The sequence below is a fragment of the Embiotoca jacksoni genome, unplaced genomic scaffold (assembly GCF_022577435.1).
Source record: "Embiotoca jacksoni isolate LCO1_2020_lvr unplaced genomic scaffold, fEmbJac1.0.p SCAF_13, whole genome shotgun sequence".
NCBI classification, from domain to species: Eukaryota; Metazoa; Chordata; class Actinopteri; family Embiotocidae; genus Embiotoca; species Embiotoca jacksoni.
Genome location: NW_027185263.1, coordinates 16800860 through 16819543, shown reverse-complemented (window position 1 = coordinate 16819543; position 18684 = coordinate 16800860). Strand labels below are relative to the sequence as shown.

At 42.9% G+C, this 18684-nt stretch overlaps 1 protein-coding gene across 2 annotated transcripts in view; it reads left to right on the top strand.

Annotated features, from left to right (window-relative positions):
• spns2 (SPNS lysolipid transporter 2, sphingosine-1-phosphate) overlaps positions 1-18684 on the top strand; it is a 62730-nt gene that overhangs the window by 34334 nt on the left and 9712 nt on the right. For both annotated transcript variants that reach the window (XM_069146982.1, XM_069146983.1), the window contains exons 4-11: positions 2895-3046; positions 5726-5792; positions 8701-8840; positions 9965-10117; positions 10367-10556; positions 12832-12897; positions 13393-13491; positions 16723-16886. In XM_069146982.1, the coding sequence (XP_069003083.1) occupies positions 2895-3046; positions 5726-5792; positions 8701-8840; positions 9965-10117; positions 10367-10556; positions 12832-12897; positions 13393-13491; positions 16723-16886 (1031 nt within the window). The remainder of the gene's footprint in view (positions 1-2894; positions 3047-5725; positions 5793-8700; positions 8841-9964; positions 10118-10366; positions 10557-12831; positions 12898-13392; positions 13492-16722; positions 16887-18684) is intronic.

Here is an 18684-nt window from a genome sequence, read left to right as displayed (position 1 = left end):
ATAACATGCATGATGTATTTTTTCATTTTATTTAATCCCGATCATCTATTTAATCTATGTCTTTATTCAATGGAGAGCATGGCTCATTTCATTCAGTCTCATCTCATACATATAAAGACTGTAAGTTAAGCATAATGAGAACTATTGCTGTAATAAGGCCTGGCTGCATTCTCTGATGATTATCATCTTGCACTATTTAATAGTCGCCAGTGTAAATGTGTAAAAACAAAACCTAAATGCATGTCTCAGAGACAGGGAGGCAAAAGTTTAGTTGTAGTTTACTTGAAACAAGTAGGGCAGGCAGACAAGGAAAAAGGATCAGGGAAAAATCAATATCCAGGTGAGCAAACCGAAGTCAATATCAGATGAGAACAAAGTAGGGCTGGGTACGGTTGGGAATCTCAGGCTAAATGTACAATAACAAGACAATGTGGTGATGCACGGTTGGTGGAATACTGGTAAATATACTGAGGGCACTAATCAGTGACGTGAATGCAGGTGAGCAGAAAGGTGGGGGGTAGTGATGCAACTAGCAGGAAAGCGGGTCAGCTTAGTCTGAAACGACAGAAGAATCAGAAGCAGGGACACAGAGTGAATACTAAGATAGAAAAATCATGACAGAAAGTAAACTGTGTGCATCAGGTTGTGTCTGTCAGCAGTCATTAGTCACAGGGACATCTCTCTTCCAAATGTGACATTTGGGGGTATGGACCTATTAGACTAAATATAGAAGGAGACCTCTTGCTATTAACCCGTTAATAACAGTCTTTTAATTGACTTGAAATAATCACTCCTCAGTGCATGTAATCACTGAGTAGTCGAGTGGAAGTGATGACACAGTTTGAAACAAAGGAGGCGGAAGATTATTTCACTCTGTTGCAAAGTATCAACGATTTTACCTTCTAGTTAGAAAAGGCAGGAATAAAAATCAATGCTTTCTGTGCATTATGAGAGACGGCAAAGTAAGTTGAAGATTTCAGATTCTGAAATCTGAACATATGAATGTGAATATTGATCATCAAGATTTGACTGTTTGTGTCTTTAATCTGATAGTTTACAATTAGGGTGTTATGCTAACAAGTGAAAATATGACAGGGAACATAGTAAATATGTTTAGCATGCTGACCTTAGCATTAAGCTCAATGCAGCCTTCTGCCTGAGCACACGTCTCTTTTGAAAATAGATTCAAACCAGTTGAACTGAGTCGATTTTCCCAAACTCCTCTTTTCTCTCTTTGGAGTCTTCAATCTTCTTTTTCAACTTCCAAAACACATTTTTGTGGTGCTTTCTTCGGCATGGCTGCCCAGAGATTTTTTTTGTAGTTGTCACTAGTAGCTTTTCTGCTCTGAGTGGTGATGATAGTACAGTGACCACACACGCAAAAAGAGCTACCATCATGAGCCCACTAAACGGCAGGTCGTTAAAGGGAGAAAATAGAGCGCCTGTGAATCATTTGAAACAATGTGACAAACACAAAGATACACAGCAGTGAAAGCTCGGTTGGGATCAGTCATAAAAACAGCAGTACAAATATAGTATTGCAAAACTAAATGCTGGAAAAAAAAAAACCGTATCGGGGAACTGTTAATACATACTAAAGAAATGTGCATGTGTCCCTTGAGTGTCGTTTCACAGCGAGGTGTGTGTGGTGTAGTCTCCAGAGAGTTTGATGGCTGTGTGTGTGTGACCTCATGACACGATGTCCCATCCTCCAGCACAAAGCTTGAAGTGACAGCTGAGAGCTCGGGTCAGCTCCGGGGTTACTGTCTTCGCTCTGCCTCTGCTACCTACAGCCCCTTCATTAATCTCTTTTTCACAGAGTGCAACCTTATCACACACTCATACACGCCACACACTCACAACTAGAGGGCACGCAGTGTGCTTGCATTTTTCCAAAGAGGAAATAAAAAAGATATTCTACATAATGTAAAGAATCGGGAACATAATAAAGACAAATCCTTACCGTATATACTGTATATCACGATGTGACTTCACGGCCACATTAATGAGTTGCACGAGTTCAACATGTGACTAAATTCTTCTCGTTGAACGAACAGAGAGCAGGCTGCACAATTTAGTGCAGAATATTTGCAGTCTGCGACATTGCACTCGGTGGGGGAACCAGATTTCTTTGCAGCTTCAAAAGCAGACGAGGAGTCCATATCTAGTGAGTAGTGGTTGCCATGGAAACAGTTAACAATCCAGCTGCCTACATAGGTGCCTCTGCCAGCATGTAAAGCCTTTTAACTATAAATATTTGTATTTATTTATCGCTTTATTCCATCTGATAGAGGATAATATGCCGTGGTAATTTAATAAAGCTGAATCAAATTAAACACATTAAGGTTTCCTTTTGTGCTGGTGTAATGCTGTTTAATGATGCCATGTTTTTTTTTTTTGGTTGATCAAGATAACCTCCAACAACTTTTTGGATTATTACCATGTGCCATGCACCAAGGATATATCATGGGAATAAACTGACATGGGCAGTCATTTATTCATGCATCATATGTGTGTTGATCTATTTCACCTTTATATTGTCGGTCAGTTTTGAGGAGTTTCCAGCTCTAATTATCTGGTAAATAAATATATCACCAACAGTGTGTCTGCAGCCTTGATGTGACCTTTAACCCACCGGCACATGTTGACGCTGAATCAGCATTGAATCAAAACTTTAGGCGATTCAACGCTATGATGGTAAGATAGGCATTTAAAGACATAAAGTGTGAGGATTAAAAGGATGTGTTTGCTATTATTGAAGTTATATATATATAGTGAAAGGTCAGTGAAGAAGAAATGGCAGCTGGGTTGATGTTGTGCTGTGAAAGAGTTTCCCTGCAGAGCTGGATAACAAAACTCTCCTTTTCTTTCTGTCTTTCTCTGTGTCTCTGCAGTGCTACTGGCTCTTTGTGCTCTCCAGGGGACTGGTGGGCATCGGGGAGTCCAGCTACTCCTCCATCTCTCCCACCATCATCGGAGACCTGTTCACTAATAATAGCCGCACCATGATGCTCTCCGTCTTCTACCTGGCCATCCCCCTGGGAAGGTAAGAAGCAGACAGATCCTGGATTCTTGAAGCAGACACCGGTGAACAACAAGATACATGATCTGTGTTAGGAGCTGAATGTTTATGAATGTATTCCTCAGTGAAGCGGTTAAATATTTTAATCATTTTGTCACAACTTGCCTGTTCCTCAGAAGTTAAATCCAAAGAAATCAGGAGCTCCAGCATAAATAATTGAAATTTTCCTCACACAGAACAGGTCCGCTTTTTCCAGATTCACAAAGACCTTCTCAGAAAGAAAAGCAAAACTTGCAGTTGGCTGTGTGAAGCTTAACGGGGATGTGGTGTGGGAGGAGGAGGTGGTATTATTAAGCTCAAATCTCCAGCCTTTTCAGTTCATTCAATCAGAAAAAGGGCCACAGGGAGAAAACAAACAAAACCAAGTAATAAAAGATGGATGCAGCGCAGGAGTCACTCGAGGTTTATCGTTGTATGCTTGACAGCATGTGCCGAGCTGCTGCCTGCCGCGCTGTTCTTCATCGTCTGCATGAAGAATCATGCACAAGGAGGAGGGTTATGTGCTGCAGACTCCAGCACAGTAAACATCAGCATTAATTATGTAACCTGTCATTTACATTTTTAGTTTTTGGAGGAAAACGCAGTGATGAACTGTTATATAAGTTAGTGTGCAAATCATGTCAGTTTTTAATGGCACATTGGAGACAGCCGAGAGGAAAGACTAAACTGCCCCATGAGTGGTCGTGTTATGACTTGCCAACATGTTTGGGTCGCTGTAAACTGCCCGGCAACACAGACAATAGAAGGTGAAAGAGTGGGCCTCGGTAAAGTGCAGTCAAACATCCTATCCAGTCTCCCACTTGTTTGTCTTTACTGAGGTTGTTATGACCGTTTCCAGGAAATGACCTCAGCAATTAGACCGGATTCACAGGAAATGGATTCCCCTGCTCTCTGTCTCTCTTTTTTTTTTCCCTAATTTTTAAACTTGGCACACACACACACACACACACACACGGTCCTTGGCCACGCTGCTGTTTGATGTGCGGGTATTTTTCATGCTTGGGTTTTTATTGTCGGTGTTGGACTTTCCAAACAACACTCTCTGTGTGGACTGGACTGATAAGATTAGCTGTTAGTCACTCACTGGAAATATCATATGCTGTCTGAGCCTGTTTATACTGCAGTGTTATTTTTGGAGAACTTGCCATAGAAGCACCGACACACCGTTTCCCTCTGTGCTGAGTGTGCGTGTGTAAAACCCATCAAGCATGTTTTGACCCTTTAGTACTGATAAGAAGCCACAGTAAAGTCATTGGATACATCTGATCATCGATCTATGGCTCCAATCTGTTATTCTAATGGAAAACAGCTCTTTTGGCCAGAGGCTCTGCACATGCAGACAAACAGATTTAAAGAAATCTGAAAAATCAGGAAGTCTGATTGACTTTTACTGCATAATTCCAGTGAAGAGGTTCAACAATCTGTGGAAAGAGGCTGCAGACAGACATTTTAAAGGGAAAAACAACATCAGTGTTGGTTGGAAGGTTTTGGGTCGTAGTGTCAGTGCTTCTTGGCAGAGAGTCTCACTTTCTGTGGGAGGCATCAGCACCGTTCCTCCCAAAAGATATCTCCTCATTTAAAGGTGGTGCCACAAAGATGATTCAAGCTGGACATTAGTCGTCGTCAAGTCTTTCAAGCAAGATAGACAGTTTCACAAAGAAAGAAAGTCATATTTAATTTAAGGCTATAAAGTTAGCCACCCTTCCCCCAGACTTACTCATAACTATAAGAGCCATGTTTCCATGGTAACAATCAATCAATGAAACCTCACAACCAAAAAGAGCAAAACTTTGCTTTATGGTGTTGCCACAATGTTGCAGCATTAGCAAAAGATTGGGAAAGAGTGAACTTGTTGAAAATCTAGAAAACAGTGTTTACACTATCAGAAGACTCTGATCCTGTTTATATCTCAGTGTTAGGAAACAGCAGATGTACTGAGTCCTGCCACATTAAAAAGCCTGTCAGGTCACAATGATCACTGACAAACACAAATAACCAACTGTATTTTTTTATTTATTACTGTGTTGCTATTCAGAAGATAATGATAATGTGCAGCTGTCCATCAGAGCAGCCTCAGGTTACTATTTGAGTTCTTTTTGCCCTTTAAATGCTGATGTTATCTAGCAGCAGAGGCTTATCACAGCATAAGGCCCTTTTTATCTGATCTGATCTAACAATATTTCACTGCAATTTGCCTTTATGACACACAAAACACCATTTAACTCAGGTAAAATGCAGCGAAATTCAGTTACCGTTACGGTGCCTGCAGCCTGCATTCGGACAGCCGTGTTAGCATTCTGTCGGCTGACGGCCGCTAACTTTGCACCTGCGATTTGGGACTTCATGCACAAATCACACGTCCATAAATAGACCTGGTAGTCATGTTGCTACCGGTGCTTTGATCAGTAACACGTCATAAGTTCTTCATGTCAAGCAGCCACACACTCAACACAGCTTACATCAGACTACAAACAGGATGTGTGTTCTGTAGGTGGGAGCTGAAGCGGGAAAAACGACAGACTCGGCTGACTCATGACACTGATTCATATACTTTATATATAATGTGCATTGATAGACCTGAGTGGAGCAGGATCAGAGTAACGTTTTGTGTTGCTAATACGCCATCTTTGTGTCCCCCTGCAGCGGGCTGGGCTACATCCTGGGCTCCAGTGCAAAGGTGGCTGCAGGAGACTGGCACTGGGCGCTGAGGGTAAGAGCTTCGTCATCATCAGCCTCCAACACTGCACACAAACAAGCACACAGAGACAAATGAAGAGCCCCTCCTGCAGGGATTGGTTGTGAGGCTCGTTATGAATCTGGGGTCAGAGGGGGGTCAGTGGTGGCAGAAGTACCGGGAGGGGGGACACACAAGGCTGACCAGGCGGTTCTGTCTTTGACAGAACAGGGAAGTGACAGAGCAGAGAGCTGCAAGCTGAACAACTCTCAAACATCAGCATCAGCTCAGCCTCCAGCCTCCTGCACAAACATTTCTGAAAATGTCTCTGAACATAAAATCCACTCAATTTCTTTTAACATGTGTTCAAACTAAAAATCCATTTGTTGTTGTGGTTCGGTTCTGATTGAAGAGTTGCAGCAAGGAAAGTGGGTTTCTATTAAAGATCAAGGCCGGTGCGAGCTTTGTTTCTTTCCCACTTGCTGTAAATACATTTATCTTCCATTACACTTTGCCCACGGAGGTCGTCCCTGGCGAAGCAGAATCAATGTCAGCTTCAGTCAAAAAGCAGGTTGTTGGAGTGCTTCTTCAACCTGTGTATATAGTCTTTAGGTTGATATATTGTTATTGTGTCAAGGCTTTCTGCTGTTAGTTTTTATTGTTCCTGAAAACTGAAAGGATGTTCCAGGTACTTTTAAGGCTGCTTGCTGTGTTGTGTGTTGTGACTAGTCACGCAAACGTCTCCTTACGTCACGTCAAAAATTACTGGAGCAGCTATGGAACAATAAGCACCAGTGACATCTATTTTAAGGAGAACAATGGAAAGAACATGGAAGGGAAATCATGATGTCTTTTTGAGGAGAAACCAGCAGAAACAAGGCACTAAACCTCTGTGCAGGACAGTGATTGAGCAGGAAGCCGGGCTTCAGTTTGACCTGGCACAAAGACACATTTATTGGATACTGGCTCCCAAAATGCCCCGAAGGTAATTCAAGTACATTAACCTGGATCCCTTTTAATTAAAGGCTAATCTCAACTCTCAAGAGAAATTAATCTCCAGAAATTTGCGGATAGAGTATTGCTAAAAAAAAAAAAAAATAAACTCGGTAGACTGTTTTTTTGCAGTAGTGCACTTATTGCGTACTTAGGAGGAGACAGGTGTTAAATCAGGAGTATAAATCACTGTTGTCGTTTTTTACTGGAACTCCACTAAGTACTTGAGACAAAGCGTTTCAAAGTGAACTGCCCTATAAGGCATACCAGCCATAATGGAGAGGACCAGTGAAAGGCCTAACAGGACTCCACGGGAACCATTTTAAAATCCTTAAAACAAACTATGACCTGACTCATCTTAGGAAATGACTGACATTTAAAGGAAGACATTAAACATCCTCTCAGCGTGTCGTGGTGGAAGAAATTCACATGACAACTTGTTGGGCAGGAAGTCCAGTTTTTCTTGTCTTGGTGGAGCATTAAAAAAAAAAAGAAACATCTGACAAAGAGCGGGGCGGTTTGTTCCAGAGTGGCCACAGTGACATTCCAATAAAACAATCTCAAATCCGATTAATCACCGGTGTGGCATGCGGAGGAAAACAAATACCAAGACATGAAACGGGTTTCTGTGCAAGCATCCTGCTTTCAGGAAAAAAACACTGCAGCGCTTCCGTTTGTTTTCGCCCGACGTGTTCCTTTTACCTTCCCGAAAACGAGGGTGGACTAAAGGAACAAGGCGGAAAGCAGTAGCAGGAGAGGGCAGTAGCTATTTTGTGTGATTGCCCGTCACCCCTACAGGAAATGTTTAATGGGCCCTCCGGGAGTAACGGTGAAGGGTCACAAATTCCTGGTGTCTCGTTGAATAATAATGAAGGGGCATGAAAGCAAAACATGCATCAAAAAAGGGAAGAAATATTTATTCTCCCCTTCATTGCGATGAGCTCTATCTTCCATTAAGCTGCCTCGCTCTGAAAGCACATTGAGATTGTGATGTAGATGTCGGTCCAATTAAGTTGCTCCACACAAGCAGGAGATTGCAGAGGGGACACAATATAGGAAAGGAAATTATCAGTGTTGGTGTATTCCTTGCACTTCTGAGACCACCTCCACCACCGTGCTGAGCCACATTATCAGCCACGTTAACACACACAACTATTCCCTCGATGAAAACCTCGAAGGACCCATACACACACACACACACACACACACACACCGTGACACACTCGCATTTCACTGTACCACAGTACTTATGCATATAAATGGGCTTTTATGAGCGACAAAATATAATATGATGAATTTCCCCTGACATATGAAATTGGTTTTGCTTTTGTGCGCAATTTGCATTACTCAAACAAATCCTTTGCCACACATCCCATCCTGCCTTTTGTCTTTGTTTGTTCACCTCCATCCCCCTCCCCCCACCCCAACCCTCCGACACACACAGGTGCAAACATGCTGCCATCTAAGCCATAAAAGATGATAGTGAACATACAGTAATAGCAGATGAGCACTTATGAGGTTTTTTCACCTCGGTGCAGAGCTCACAAAGCAACTCTCGAAGCCAGAAAAGCTCCTTTAGACTTCTGTACGCTTATACACATAGACCGCACCCACACGTAAACGTACAAACACACACACACAGTTGCAGCGGAGTAAGCAAATGTCTTAGTTTCAGAGGGCTTGTATAGGATTTCAGGCGTAACACAACCTACACAGTGGCCATCCATTCAGACTGTAAACCCGCTGCTCTTTGTGCTGCATCTAATGTCTGCTGCTCACACACACACACACACACACACACACACACACACACACACACACACACACACACACACACACACACACACACACACACATTCCCACTGTGTATGTGTTAACATGATCTGAGCCCTTGTAGGTCTCCATTAACTGCAGCCTGATTGATGGATTGATGTATTTCCTGTCCGCTCAGGTGTCCCCACTTTTAGGAATCACCGCAGGAACTCTGATCCTTGTCTTTGTGCCGGAGCCAAAGAGAGGCAGCGTTGACCAGATGGGAGGACGCAGGACCCGGACCTCCTGGATCTGTGACATGAAAGCTCTTGCCAAGAAGTAAGGCCCGTGCTCAGCTGCAGACAACAGACCAGGCTCTGAGAGAAATGGTTTATCTGTTCAGCCCCCCAAAAAAATCAATGTTCAGTTTTACTCCAGATTAGTAAGAGCCTTGTACATTACATCTTATGAATGGGTTTTTAGGTTTAGGAAACAAATAGAGCTCCAAAGGTTCGTTGATTCATCAATTAGTCAATCAACAACTCTTTCGATCAGAATCTAAGTCAGTTTCCAAAGTCAATATTTGCTGTTTCCACCTTCTTCAGAGTACGAATTTGCTGCTTCACTCATCCTAACATTATAGTAAATGAATGTCTTTGAGTTTTAAACTGTTTATTGGAAAAACAAGACACCAACAAGTTGCTAGGAATAAGCAATAAATGAGCATATTTCACAGTTTTCTGATGTTTTATAGACCAAGTGTTAACGGAGAACTGACAGATTAATGAATAATAAAAATGATCCCGGACCCCTTTGACAGAAACATACACACTTATATGTAAACATTCACTTATAAATAGCCTATAAATGTCTTTACACACATGGAAATGTCAACACAAGACACGGTGAAGCAGTATCATTCACTCTTCACCCCCACACACACACACACACACACACACACACACACACACAGTATAGCTGGACTGCCATGACACTGTAGGCTCTTGTTATTAAATGACCTGTGGCCTGTATTTATTTAAGAATAAAAGTTATAACCTCTATATAACTAATTTAACCATGTGGATTTATTGGAACAATTTCTGTAGAGCAAACGAAGCTCCTGCACAGTGTGACTTTTAGCTGTAAACAGTTTCACATTCACCATCTATAGAAGCATGAAAAGTTTGTTATTTTTGTCTCCTGCAATAAACTGTCAGCTGCGCAGGGTTTTAGTGTATTAATATTTGGCTTCAAAGCTGCTTTAAGTTAAGATAATAGTCACTTTGTGTGACAAGATAGTCTCTCAGAATCTTTGTAATCATCTGTTTGCAGTTGTTATCAGATGACTTTTACAAAGAGAAAGTGAGACGGTTGAGTTCGTGCTAACGACAGATAACAGCAGCTTGCTTGTTTTTTTAGATAATCACCTGTTTGGTTTTGTGTGTGTTTCTCTTTTTGTCCAGTCGGAGCTACGTGTTCTCCTCCTTGGCATCGTCAGCAGTGTCCTTCGCCACAGGTGCGTTCGGTATGTGGATTCCTATTTACCTGGCCCGAGCCCAGGTGGTACAGAAGACGGCAGAGGCCTGTACAAAGGAGATCTGCAGCAGCACTGACAGGTGAGAGGTTAATGACTAAACACGGAGCTTTGAAGTCACCGCTGCTTCTGTTTGGCTTGTGTAATGTGAAACCTCGTAAAAGACACCAGAATCATTTTGTGTACCACAATTAAAAGCTAAATGAGCTGAGTGTAGGTGCATTTCTGCCATTTTATACAGAGGTTCTATTCATTGTCCTTTGGTGTTGATCTATTAATCATGCATTAAAAACGTGCACAGTATCTGAACGTTATGTTTTATTTCTTCCAGCCTGATCTTCGGGGCGATCACCTGTGTTACGGGGCTGTTGGGCGTGGTCATAGGCGCCGCCACCACACGCCTGTGTCGCCAGAAGACCGAACGAGCCGACCCACTCGTGTGCGCTGTCAGCATGCTGGGCTCAGCCATCTTCATCTGCCTCATCTTCGTGGTGGCCAAGAAGAGCATTGTTGGAGCTTATGTAAGGCCAATTTTCTGTAACTCTTGAATACATTGTGTCTGCAGCTGGTTTGATCAAACAGTGGAAGGAGTTGTGATTACGTCTGATTATGCTTTCCAACTTCCAATCAACAGGTCTGCAGTGAAAACTTTCCCCCTGACAAAGAGGGATAGTAAGTGTGAATTGTAGATTAGCCTTACGGGCTGAGAATTAAAGATAAGTCTGTTAAACAATTCAAGAAGCGAAAGCTTTGTAAAAGCTCATCAGGGAAAGGTTAGAGTTTGAATAAACCAGTAAGAGGACACCTTCCCTGATGCCAGTTTCTTTCAGGCCTCGAGGCAATGAGTAGGTGTTGCCTCTCATAATAAATAGCTTTAATTGTGGGATAGATTGAGATGGCCCCAGGAGCTGCTGCAGGTCGCTGAGGTTCACACCTCATCGGGCCAAAAGTTAAGGATCTCAGAACTCGCGAGTCTAATTACCTTGTGAAGCAGGAAAGGGTGCAACTTAACAATCACTGACTTAAAACAATACACGCAGGGCTGCTGGACTCACCGAGCACACATTTCTCACTCTTATCAGCAACAAAGGAATAGGAACTTACTCTCAACAAGTTGGCCGATAATAATGCTGAAAATCGGGAAAATATTTTCCATGCGTGTAAAGGAACAAAACATGTCCTAAATATGTGACCTTGGCTGGCCCCTTAAAATCTGCCCTCATTTTACAATAAGATCAGTGTACAGTTTTTTTACATCCTATATGATGTGTTTTTAAGTATGTACTCATGTTTGTGTGTTGAGGATGTTTAGCTACTTTTATAAAATCAACAGAGCACCTGATTTCAATTAAGAGAAATGCTTATACCTAATTAATAAAAGGGTTCACGTTAATTAAATAGTGCAGAAGTAAATACACTGCAGTCACTGAACAGCTGCTGAACAAAGTAGCTCCCAAGTGAAATATAATTATTGATGTAAATAATGATCTTGATGTAATGAAGTAAGATTCATATGAACTCCCGTTAGGTCAGAGGCGCACATTTACCAGGGGTCATGACTCAGCCAATTAGACCTGAGCTGTGGAAGTATCCATGTTAATTGCATGATTACAGATCTGTCCAACTCAATTTTATACTGCGGTACAGAAATAGGCTTTACCTTTTGCTAACGGACACCTTGTTTGTAACTGTCTGTAAACCACAGAGGGTGAAGATACGTGTGATCGATGCTCTGCTAAATGTTTGATATCTTAAATTAGTTTTCTCACAGGTCAGCCTCCAAGAACAAAGTATTTTGTGGATTGAAACATACAAAAACAACAGTCTTTAAACTGTAAATAGACGTAACTTCAAACATGTGACTTCACTCCTTCTTCAGCTCCCCTACTGTACATTATTAAATCATCTTACAGTGCAGCAACAGTTGTAAGTAATCAACTCAAGTTTCATGGCAAAGAGCTGACAGATGTGTCATATTATAAGGCGTGACGTGGTTGTAGCGGTCGGTGCTGCTCTGTCGAGGCCGGTCGACCCCTCGCAGCTGTTGTCACATCAACACGTAGCTAATCTGAGGAAAAGGCCGGGCTTCTCCCTTCAGACAGGCAACATGTCGGTCACGGTGTCTGGTTTGCAGCTCTCAGAACAGACCTGTCTACATCTCCCCTGTCAGACGCCCTCTGTAGCTCTCTGTACTTTACTGTAGGTCTGGCACACAGGCAGACGTGTTATTCTCCAGCAGGAAACACACATCAATCGGCCGTGTTAAACTCTGTTAGACGAAACCCGCCAATACAGAGATTCAGCTGCAACCAAATCCTTCTGCGTCTGCTTTAAAGAAAGTGGCCTAGTAGCAACACCAGCTGCTGCCAACTCGTGAACGTGTAGCCAACATGCACATGTAGTATACTCCTATATGTTATCAGAAGTTTACAATTTCTGCTGCACCCATTCAGAAGCAGGACATAAATTCAGATCCTGCAACTGGACCTAAACTTAGCAAGTGTTCAAATGTTATCATCCTGTGCTGTGTTTCAGCTCGTGGGCTTAATGCCCAGCTCGATGGGACCGAAATGAAGGCCTGCATGTCCATGCATAATTGGGCCACGGCATAATAACATGTTTTTGAGTAACCACAACCAAAGCACTTTTTATATTCCCACACACACACACACGATAGTAATATCTGCAAACCTCCTCCTCCTCTCGCTGCTTGTCATGTCAGATTTTCTCGCTCAGTGCAAATTGGGTGATCATAATTAGCACCACTAAATGTGAGATTTCCTCTTCTTTATTTAGGTTTGCATCTTTATCGGAGAGACGCTGCTGTTCCTGAATTGGGCCATAACAGCAGACATTTTAATGGTGAGTAGAACCTATACTTATCCTCTGGGTCACTGGAAATTCCTGCAACAGACGACACCAAACGGCGGTTATCCAATTAGATGCAGTTTTGACTTGTGAATTTTGTTGCGAGTGGACATGGTAGGCTACAGCTCGGGTGGGGCTGATAATTACTGCCTTCGCTGAGACTGAGACTTTTCTCTGATGTAGTATTTAAAAGTGAAAACGGGAGATCCAGTGAGTCGAATGACTTCCAATAATGTGGCTGCACCAAGCAGCTCCTGAATTTGTAATTAGGTTAGAGACTGTGGCGAGTATGTAGACACAGACAGGCCCATTACTGACGTTTACTGACAGGTCTGCCCGGGGCATCCTGAGCCACGGAGGGGGGCTCAGCGTACATAATTGACAAGTTATTCCAACATGGCTGAGTGAATCTTTCTACCTCTGTTTCTTCATCACCTTACACGATCTCATGCATTTTTTACCTTCCGTATCTTTCGATCTTTTTCGCAGTTTGTCGTTATTCCCACGCGGAGAGCAACGGCCGTCGCCTTTCAGAGCTTCACCTCTCATCTCCTGGGCGACGCGGGAAGTCCCTACCTGATCGGCCTGGTAAGACTCCCGCCAACAGCAGCTTTGTGTGGAGATCTGGGTGTGAAGGGCAATATATATTTAAGATTTACCCCAGGTTGTAAATCTTGAACATGCTGTTTCAGGGCCCCGTTCATACACACACGATGCATACAGACACCAGTTCAGCTCTTGGTTTAAGTAGGCCAGCGCAAAGTAAAGTACAAGAGGAGCTTTTAGCACACGTCCCAGGAGAGCTGGTGAACAGAGTTGTGATTTCACCACCGCTCTTCAGGCTGTCAATGGCATTTTCTAGTAAATCTCTCGGTTCCCAGGAGGGGCCAACACTACAGTATTTGATTGGCCAGGAGACGAAAAGGGGGCTTCTTACTGGGACGCCCAGGCCTCTCAAGGTCGCAGTCGGCCCCTCCACCCTTCAAACTGCTCGCACACACCCGGAGAATAGCATCCAGGAGGTGCTGCTTGCTATTCAGTCGAGTGTGAAACAGGATTCACCTCAGACTGTCGAGCAGCATTCTTCTCATTTCAAATGGAGAATGAAGATTTCTGAAGTTGAATAGTAACCTCACAGAGGCCCACGCTCTGTATAAAGTGGGCTCTTCTGCAAAGATATCACACAAAAACTATCTTCCACAATCTATAGCAACTTTTTTTATTGGTATTTCTGATGTATTTTGGTGCTGGTAAATTACTGAGAGAATACACTGCCGTATCGTTATGTGTTTACATTGTGCTTTATTGTTGTGCCTCTAGCCTGTGTTGTGTTAACAAAGGCAGTGGAAGTCTTTGATTAGTGAATCAAACTGATCCTCCGGATCCTCTGTCACGGCCTGACAGGCAGGCGACATACACAGCTGTCTGTTGGGCTGCATTCAAACTGTCCTGTTGTTTTTGTTCTTCCTAAAAATGGAAATGTTAAACTCTTGTAAAAGCCACATAAACAAAACAGAAGCTTACCTTCGAGCACACAACAAGCTCTTCAAAAGGTAGATCAAAACTGGCACTGAAAATAAAAATCCAAATTCTGGGAACCATGCTCAAGGGCTGGCGCTGTATTGTTTCCACACATCAAATAAATCACCTTATACTGTACAAACTTCCTCCTGACAGTTAGAGAAAAGAATGCTTTGAAGTACTGTGTGACTCAGTTTGAATTACTTTATTCTGCTGATGTAAAGGTTTCATTTGAACTGTAACAATTAGTCAAACCACAGAAAATAAATCAACAACAATTCTGACAACTGATTAATCGTTATGAAGCAAAAATGTCATTAAATTGCTGGTTCCACTTCCTCCAATGGAAGACGGATTGGAGGCTTTTCTCAGCTTTAAATCTTTGAGTTAAGTTGGACAAAAAAACGCAATTGAAGACATCACTTTAAACTCTCAAAACATTTTACTACTTTGCAATATTTCATAAACCAAACAAAAGCAATTAATCAAAATGACCAACAGATTAATAGATAATTACTACTTTGTGATGGAGGTACTGGATAATACCAATGCTTTGGTAGATCCAACAACAGTTAAAGTCAAAGCTCCAGATGTCAGAAGTAACAAAGCCTGCAAACACACACAAATAGAAACACACACACACACAGACACTGCCCCACAGTTAGCCACTCGCTGCACCCAGCTTGCGGGGTCACAACTCTCCTCGGAGTGACACGTTGAATGTCCAGTGGGTTTCTCACTTCTCCACAAAATCCCCAACTGACGATGCACAAAACGATCCAAGTGCGTCACCATCCAGTGCCTCTATGTGAACTGAGGTTTAGCGCGACAGTGTGATTGACTTGTCGTGACGCACACTGAGCGTGGGCAGATCCGCCATCACCCATGAGGACTGGCACAAATATTGTCAATGAGCAAAGTGGAGGAAAACAGACTAGTGGTTATTGCCTAGCAACCACGAGTGAATCAGTCCTTTTGGTTCACAATTGGGTTTTGACATGTGCACCAAACAGATCTGAAGATGGTCAACACAGCAAACCAGTGCGAGCGTTTCCAGCACACCATAGTTGCATTTTGTGGGAACGCCTGCAGATAGCGGTGCCCACACGCCACAAAACCACCACTTCCGGATGCGTGTAAAAATGACTTTAGTTCATCTGAAATTGGCTTGAGCTTGAGCCAAGATTCCCCTCCGAAAGCACGTAGACCGACGCAGTTGTCACTTAAGGATCCCCTGAGAGACACATAATGGACTCCTCCTATACTGTATGAGGAGGACATTCGCACAGGCAGAGTGGGTAGCAGGGGAACGCCAGAGACAATCTCTCAGCAATCTTCCAAGAAAAGCCTTCCATCTTGATAATTAGACATGCAGCAGTTCTCTGAGTATTTTTAGCTAATCTGTGCTGTGCATGTTGCAGGCAATTTACTGTACCTGGCGAAACAGGCTCTGCATGGACCACACACACACACACACACACACACACACACACACAGCTGCTGGACGCACAACAGATTTGGTCTCACATGTATATTTGATTGATTTTCTTCCAGCATCCTCTCTCTTTCTGTAATCACTCCTAAGTCTGCGTGCAAGTGCAAAGTGTGCACGTGTGCACGCATGCAGTCGTTCCCTCTGACATCGTTATGTCAGCAGTTCTCCAGCTCTCCCCATGGAGAATCTCGTTCTGCTGACGCTAACATGAAATCAATGTGCTTCAGCCGGTGTGACCTACGGCCGCTCACACACAGACGAGAAGCCCCCTCTTCTTCTTCTTCTTCTTCTCCTTCTCCTCCTCCTCCTCCTGCGCATATCTCCACATAATCTGCTAAAAGCTACCATCAGCAGCCTCCTCTCCGTCACGACTGTCGATACAGTTTGAGAGCGGCCTTATGAGTGATGCATGCAGGGAGAAATGGTCACTTCACACCCACCACTCTCCGGCTGTTGTTTTTTTCGCAGCACCGCTCGTGACAGACTGACCGCTTGAGTTACGGAAGCTTTCAACAGCAGGATGAGCTATTAGCTGTGAAATCCTGGCATCTTACATCATGCTGTGTGTCAGTTTTATCTGTTGCTATGATGAAACATGCAGAACTCACTCTGGAAAAGTGCTTATTGTGAGTGTGTAACCAGCATAGCATTATGTAGTGTGTCAGAGCATGACAGGATATTTTAAGAACTCTTCCTGAATGATTAATAAATATCCCTCCTCTTCTCTCTCTCTCTCTGTGTGTGTGTGTGTGTGTGTGTGTGTGTGTGTGTGTCATCGTGTATTTGTGCTGGCCTGGATGCAGATCTCCGATGCCCTTCAGCAGAGCTACGCTACGTCAGCGTTATGGCGGTTCCTGAGTTTGGGCTATGCCCTCATGCTCTGTCCCTTCATCATAGTCCTGGGGGGCATGTTTTTCCTGGCCACCGCCTTGTTTTTCCTGGATGACAGGGAGAAGGCCGAGAAACAGTAAGTGATTCAGACATTGTTTAAATAACTTGTCATTTATATAATTTATTATTTAGTCATTCGTTCATTAAATATTTAATAAAGTTGTCCTCCACTGACTTTGAGTAGGAGCTCCAAAAGTTCAAAAACACCACCTCGCTGCGAGAAGCTGAAGAAGTAGCAATAATATTGGTTTTATTCTCAGCGCAGACAAAAAGAGGTCAGGGACTTTCTTCTGGACGATGCTATGCTCTTCCATCATGATGCTAGACTTTGATGCAAATCAGGGACGAGCTGCTCAAGTGATGCCAACAATGGGGCCAACTCTGGAGACTCAGAGGCCCCTGAGCCAATAGAAAGTCCTAGTCAGCTAAAAGAGCTCCATAGCTGACACAAGCTGTTCTAGCCATCAATTTGTTAAAGTGTTCTTACTGAGACTTTTACCAGCTACCGCCAGTCTCGATCATGCATTCATATTTTCCTCTTTCACACACCAAAGATGTGAACCAAAGGTCACAGGAGCTGGCTATGGCCATAAAAGGCTAAAACAAACACACTCATCCTCTTTGAGATGGTGAGACACGACTTGTTTCTGTCTGACTATTTTTTCCTACTTTGTATCAGATTGGCTTACTCCCCTGGTGCTAGTGCTCCCAGAAATGACTTCCTTCCTGTTAAAGATGAGGGACATTTTTAGACAGGATGGCAGCCTGATGTCTGATGTCTGTCTGCAGTCGCCTTGTCTTCACCCTATGGGGTTGGTTGTTGTTGTTTTCCCACGCCTAAAACCTTCATAAATATTTTTGTACACCTTGAACAGAATATGTTTAAAAAAAAAAACTGCAAAAAAAAAGAAATGTGTAAACTGCTAAATTCACGTTTCAGCTTGTTTTGCTACAGTTTATAATCCCAGGGCAAGCTATCCTCACAGCTGATAATATTTACTCAGTGTAATGTTAACATACAGTTTTAAAGGGTTCTTTACAGAGGCACACAACCATTGCTGCAATTAGTAAGCCAAGCTGTGGCTTCTGTTGGGCCTCCTCCAGGAAAAAAAGGGAAAAAATGCAGAACAATGACTAAAAGAAAAGTCGCACTCTTGCCGTTGTGCCAGTCTGTGTTCCAAGATGTGGTTCAAACTATCTGACCACATTATTGCACAGAGTGGGCAGATAGCACATGTTCACAAAAACTCTATCCAACCACAACCCCTTGACTTTCACACGACACACTGTAGGGAAAAGTTAATGTCGCAGCAGATGCAGTAAAAAAAAGTCCAGATATAAAATATGTCTTTAATGAGCTGCATACGACAGCGACTGGGAGGTCGTTCATGTGTGTCCTTTTTCACAGAGGTGATGCTTCACGTAAACATGTGGAGGTCAGAGTAATTATGTTTTACACTACTAAGGCTTTCTGACCAGTCTCTGATTAGTCTGCCTTTATAAAGTGTTTATGTATTTTAATGTAATGGCTTTATTAATTATTTTTTCACTGCTTTATTGCTCAGCTAGCCATAATAAGCCATTAATAAGAACAACATTTGGGTTGCGAAGTTGTGAACAATTTCTGTTGCTATTACATCCTCAATATAGTTGAGTCATTAATAGTCACGAACAAAGATACTGTTGCATACCTCACACAGTATACCGATGGCCTCTACAGAGCTGTACAGATTTCTACCAAACATCACGATGAAGAAAAACCAAAAGTTAAACAGCAGCAGCTCTTATGTGACAAATGTGCTGCAAACAGCACCTCAGGAACCGAGAAAAATGACAACATGCACAGCTTTGTACAACTCGGGTTGTTCCATGAC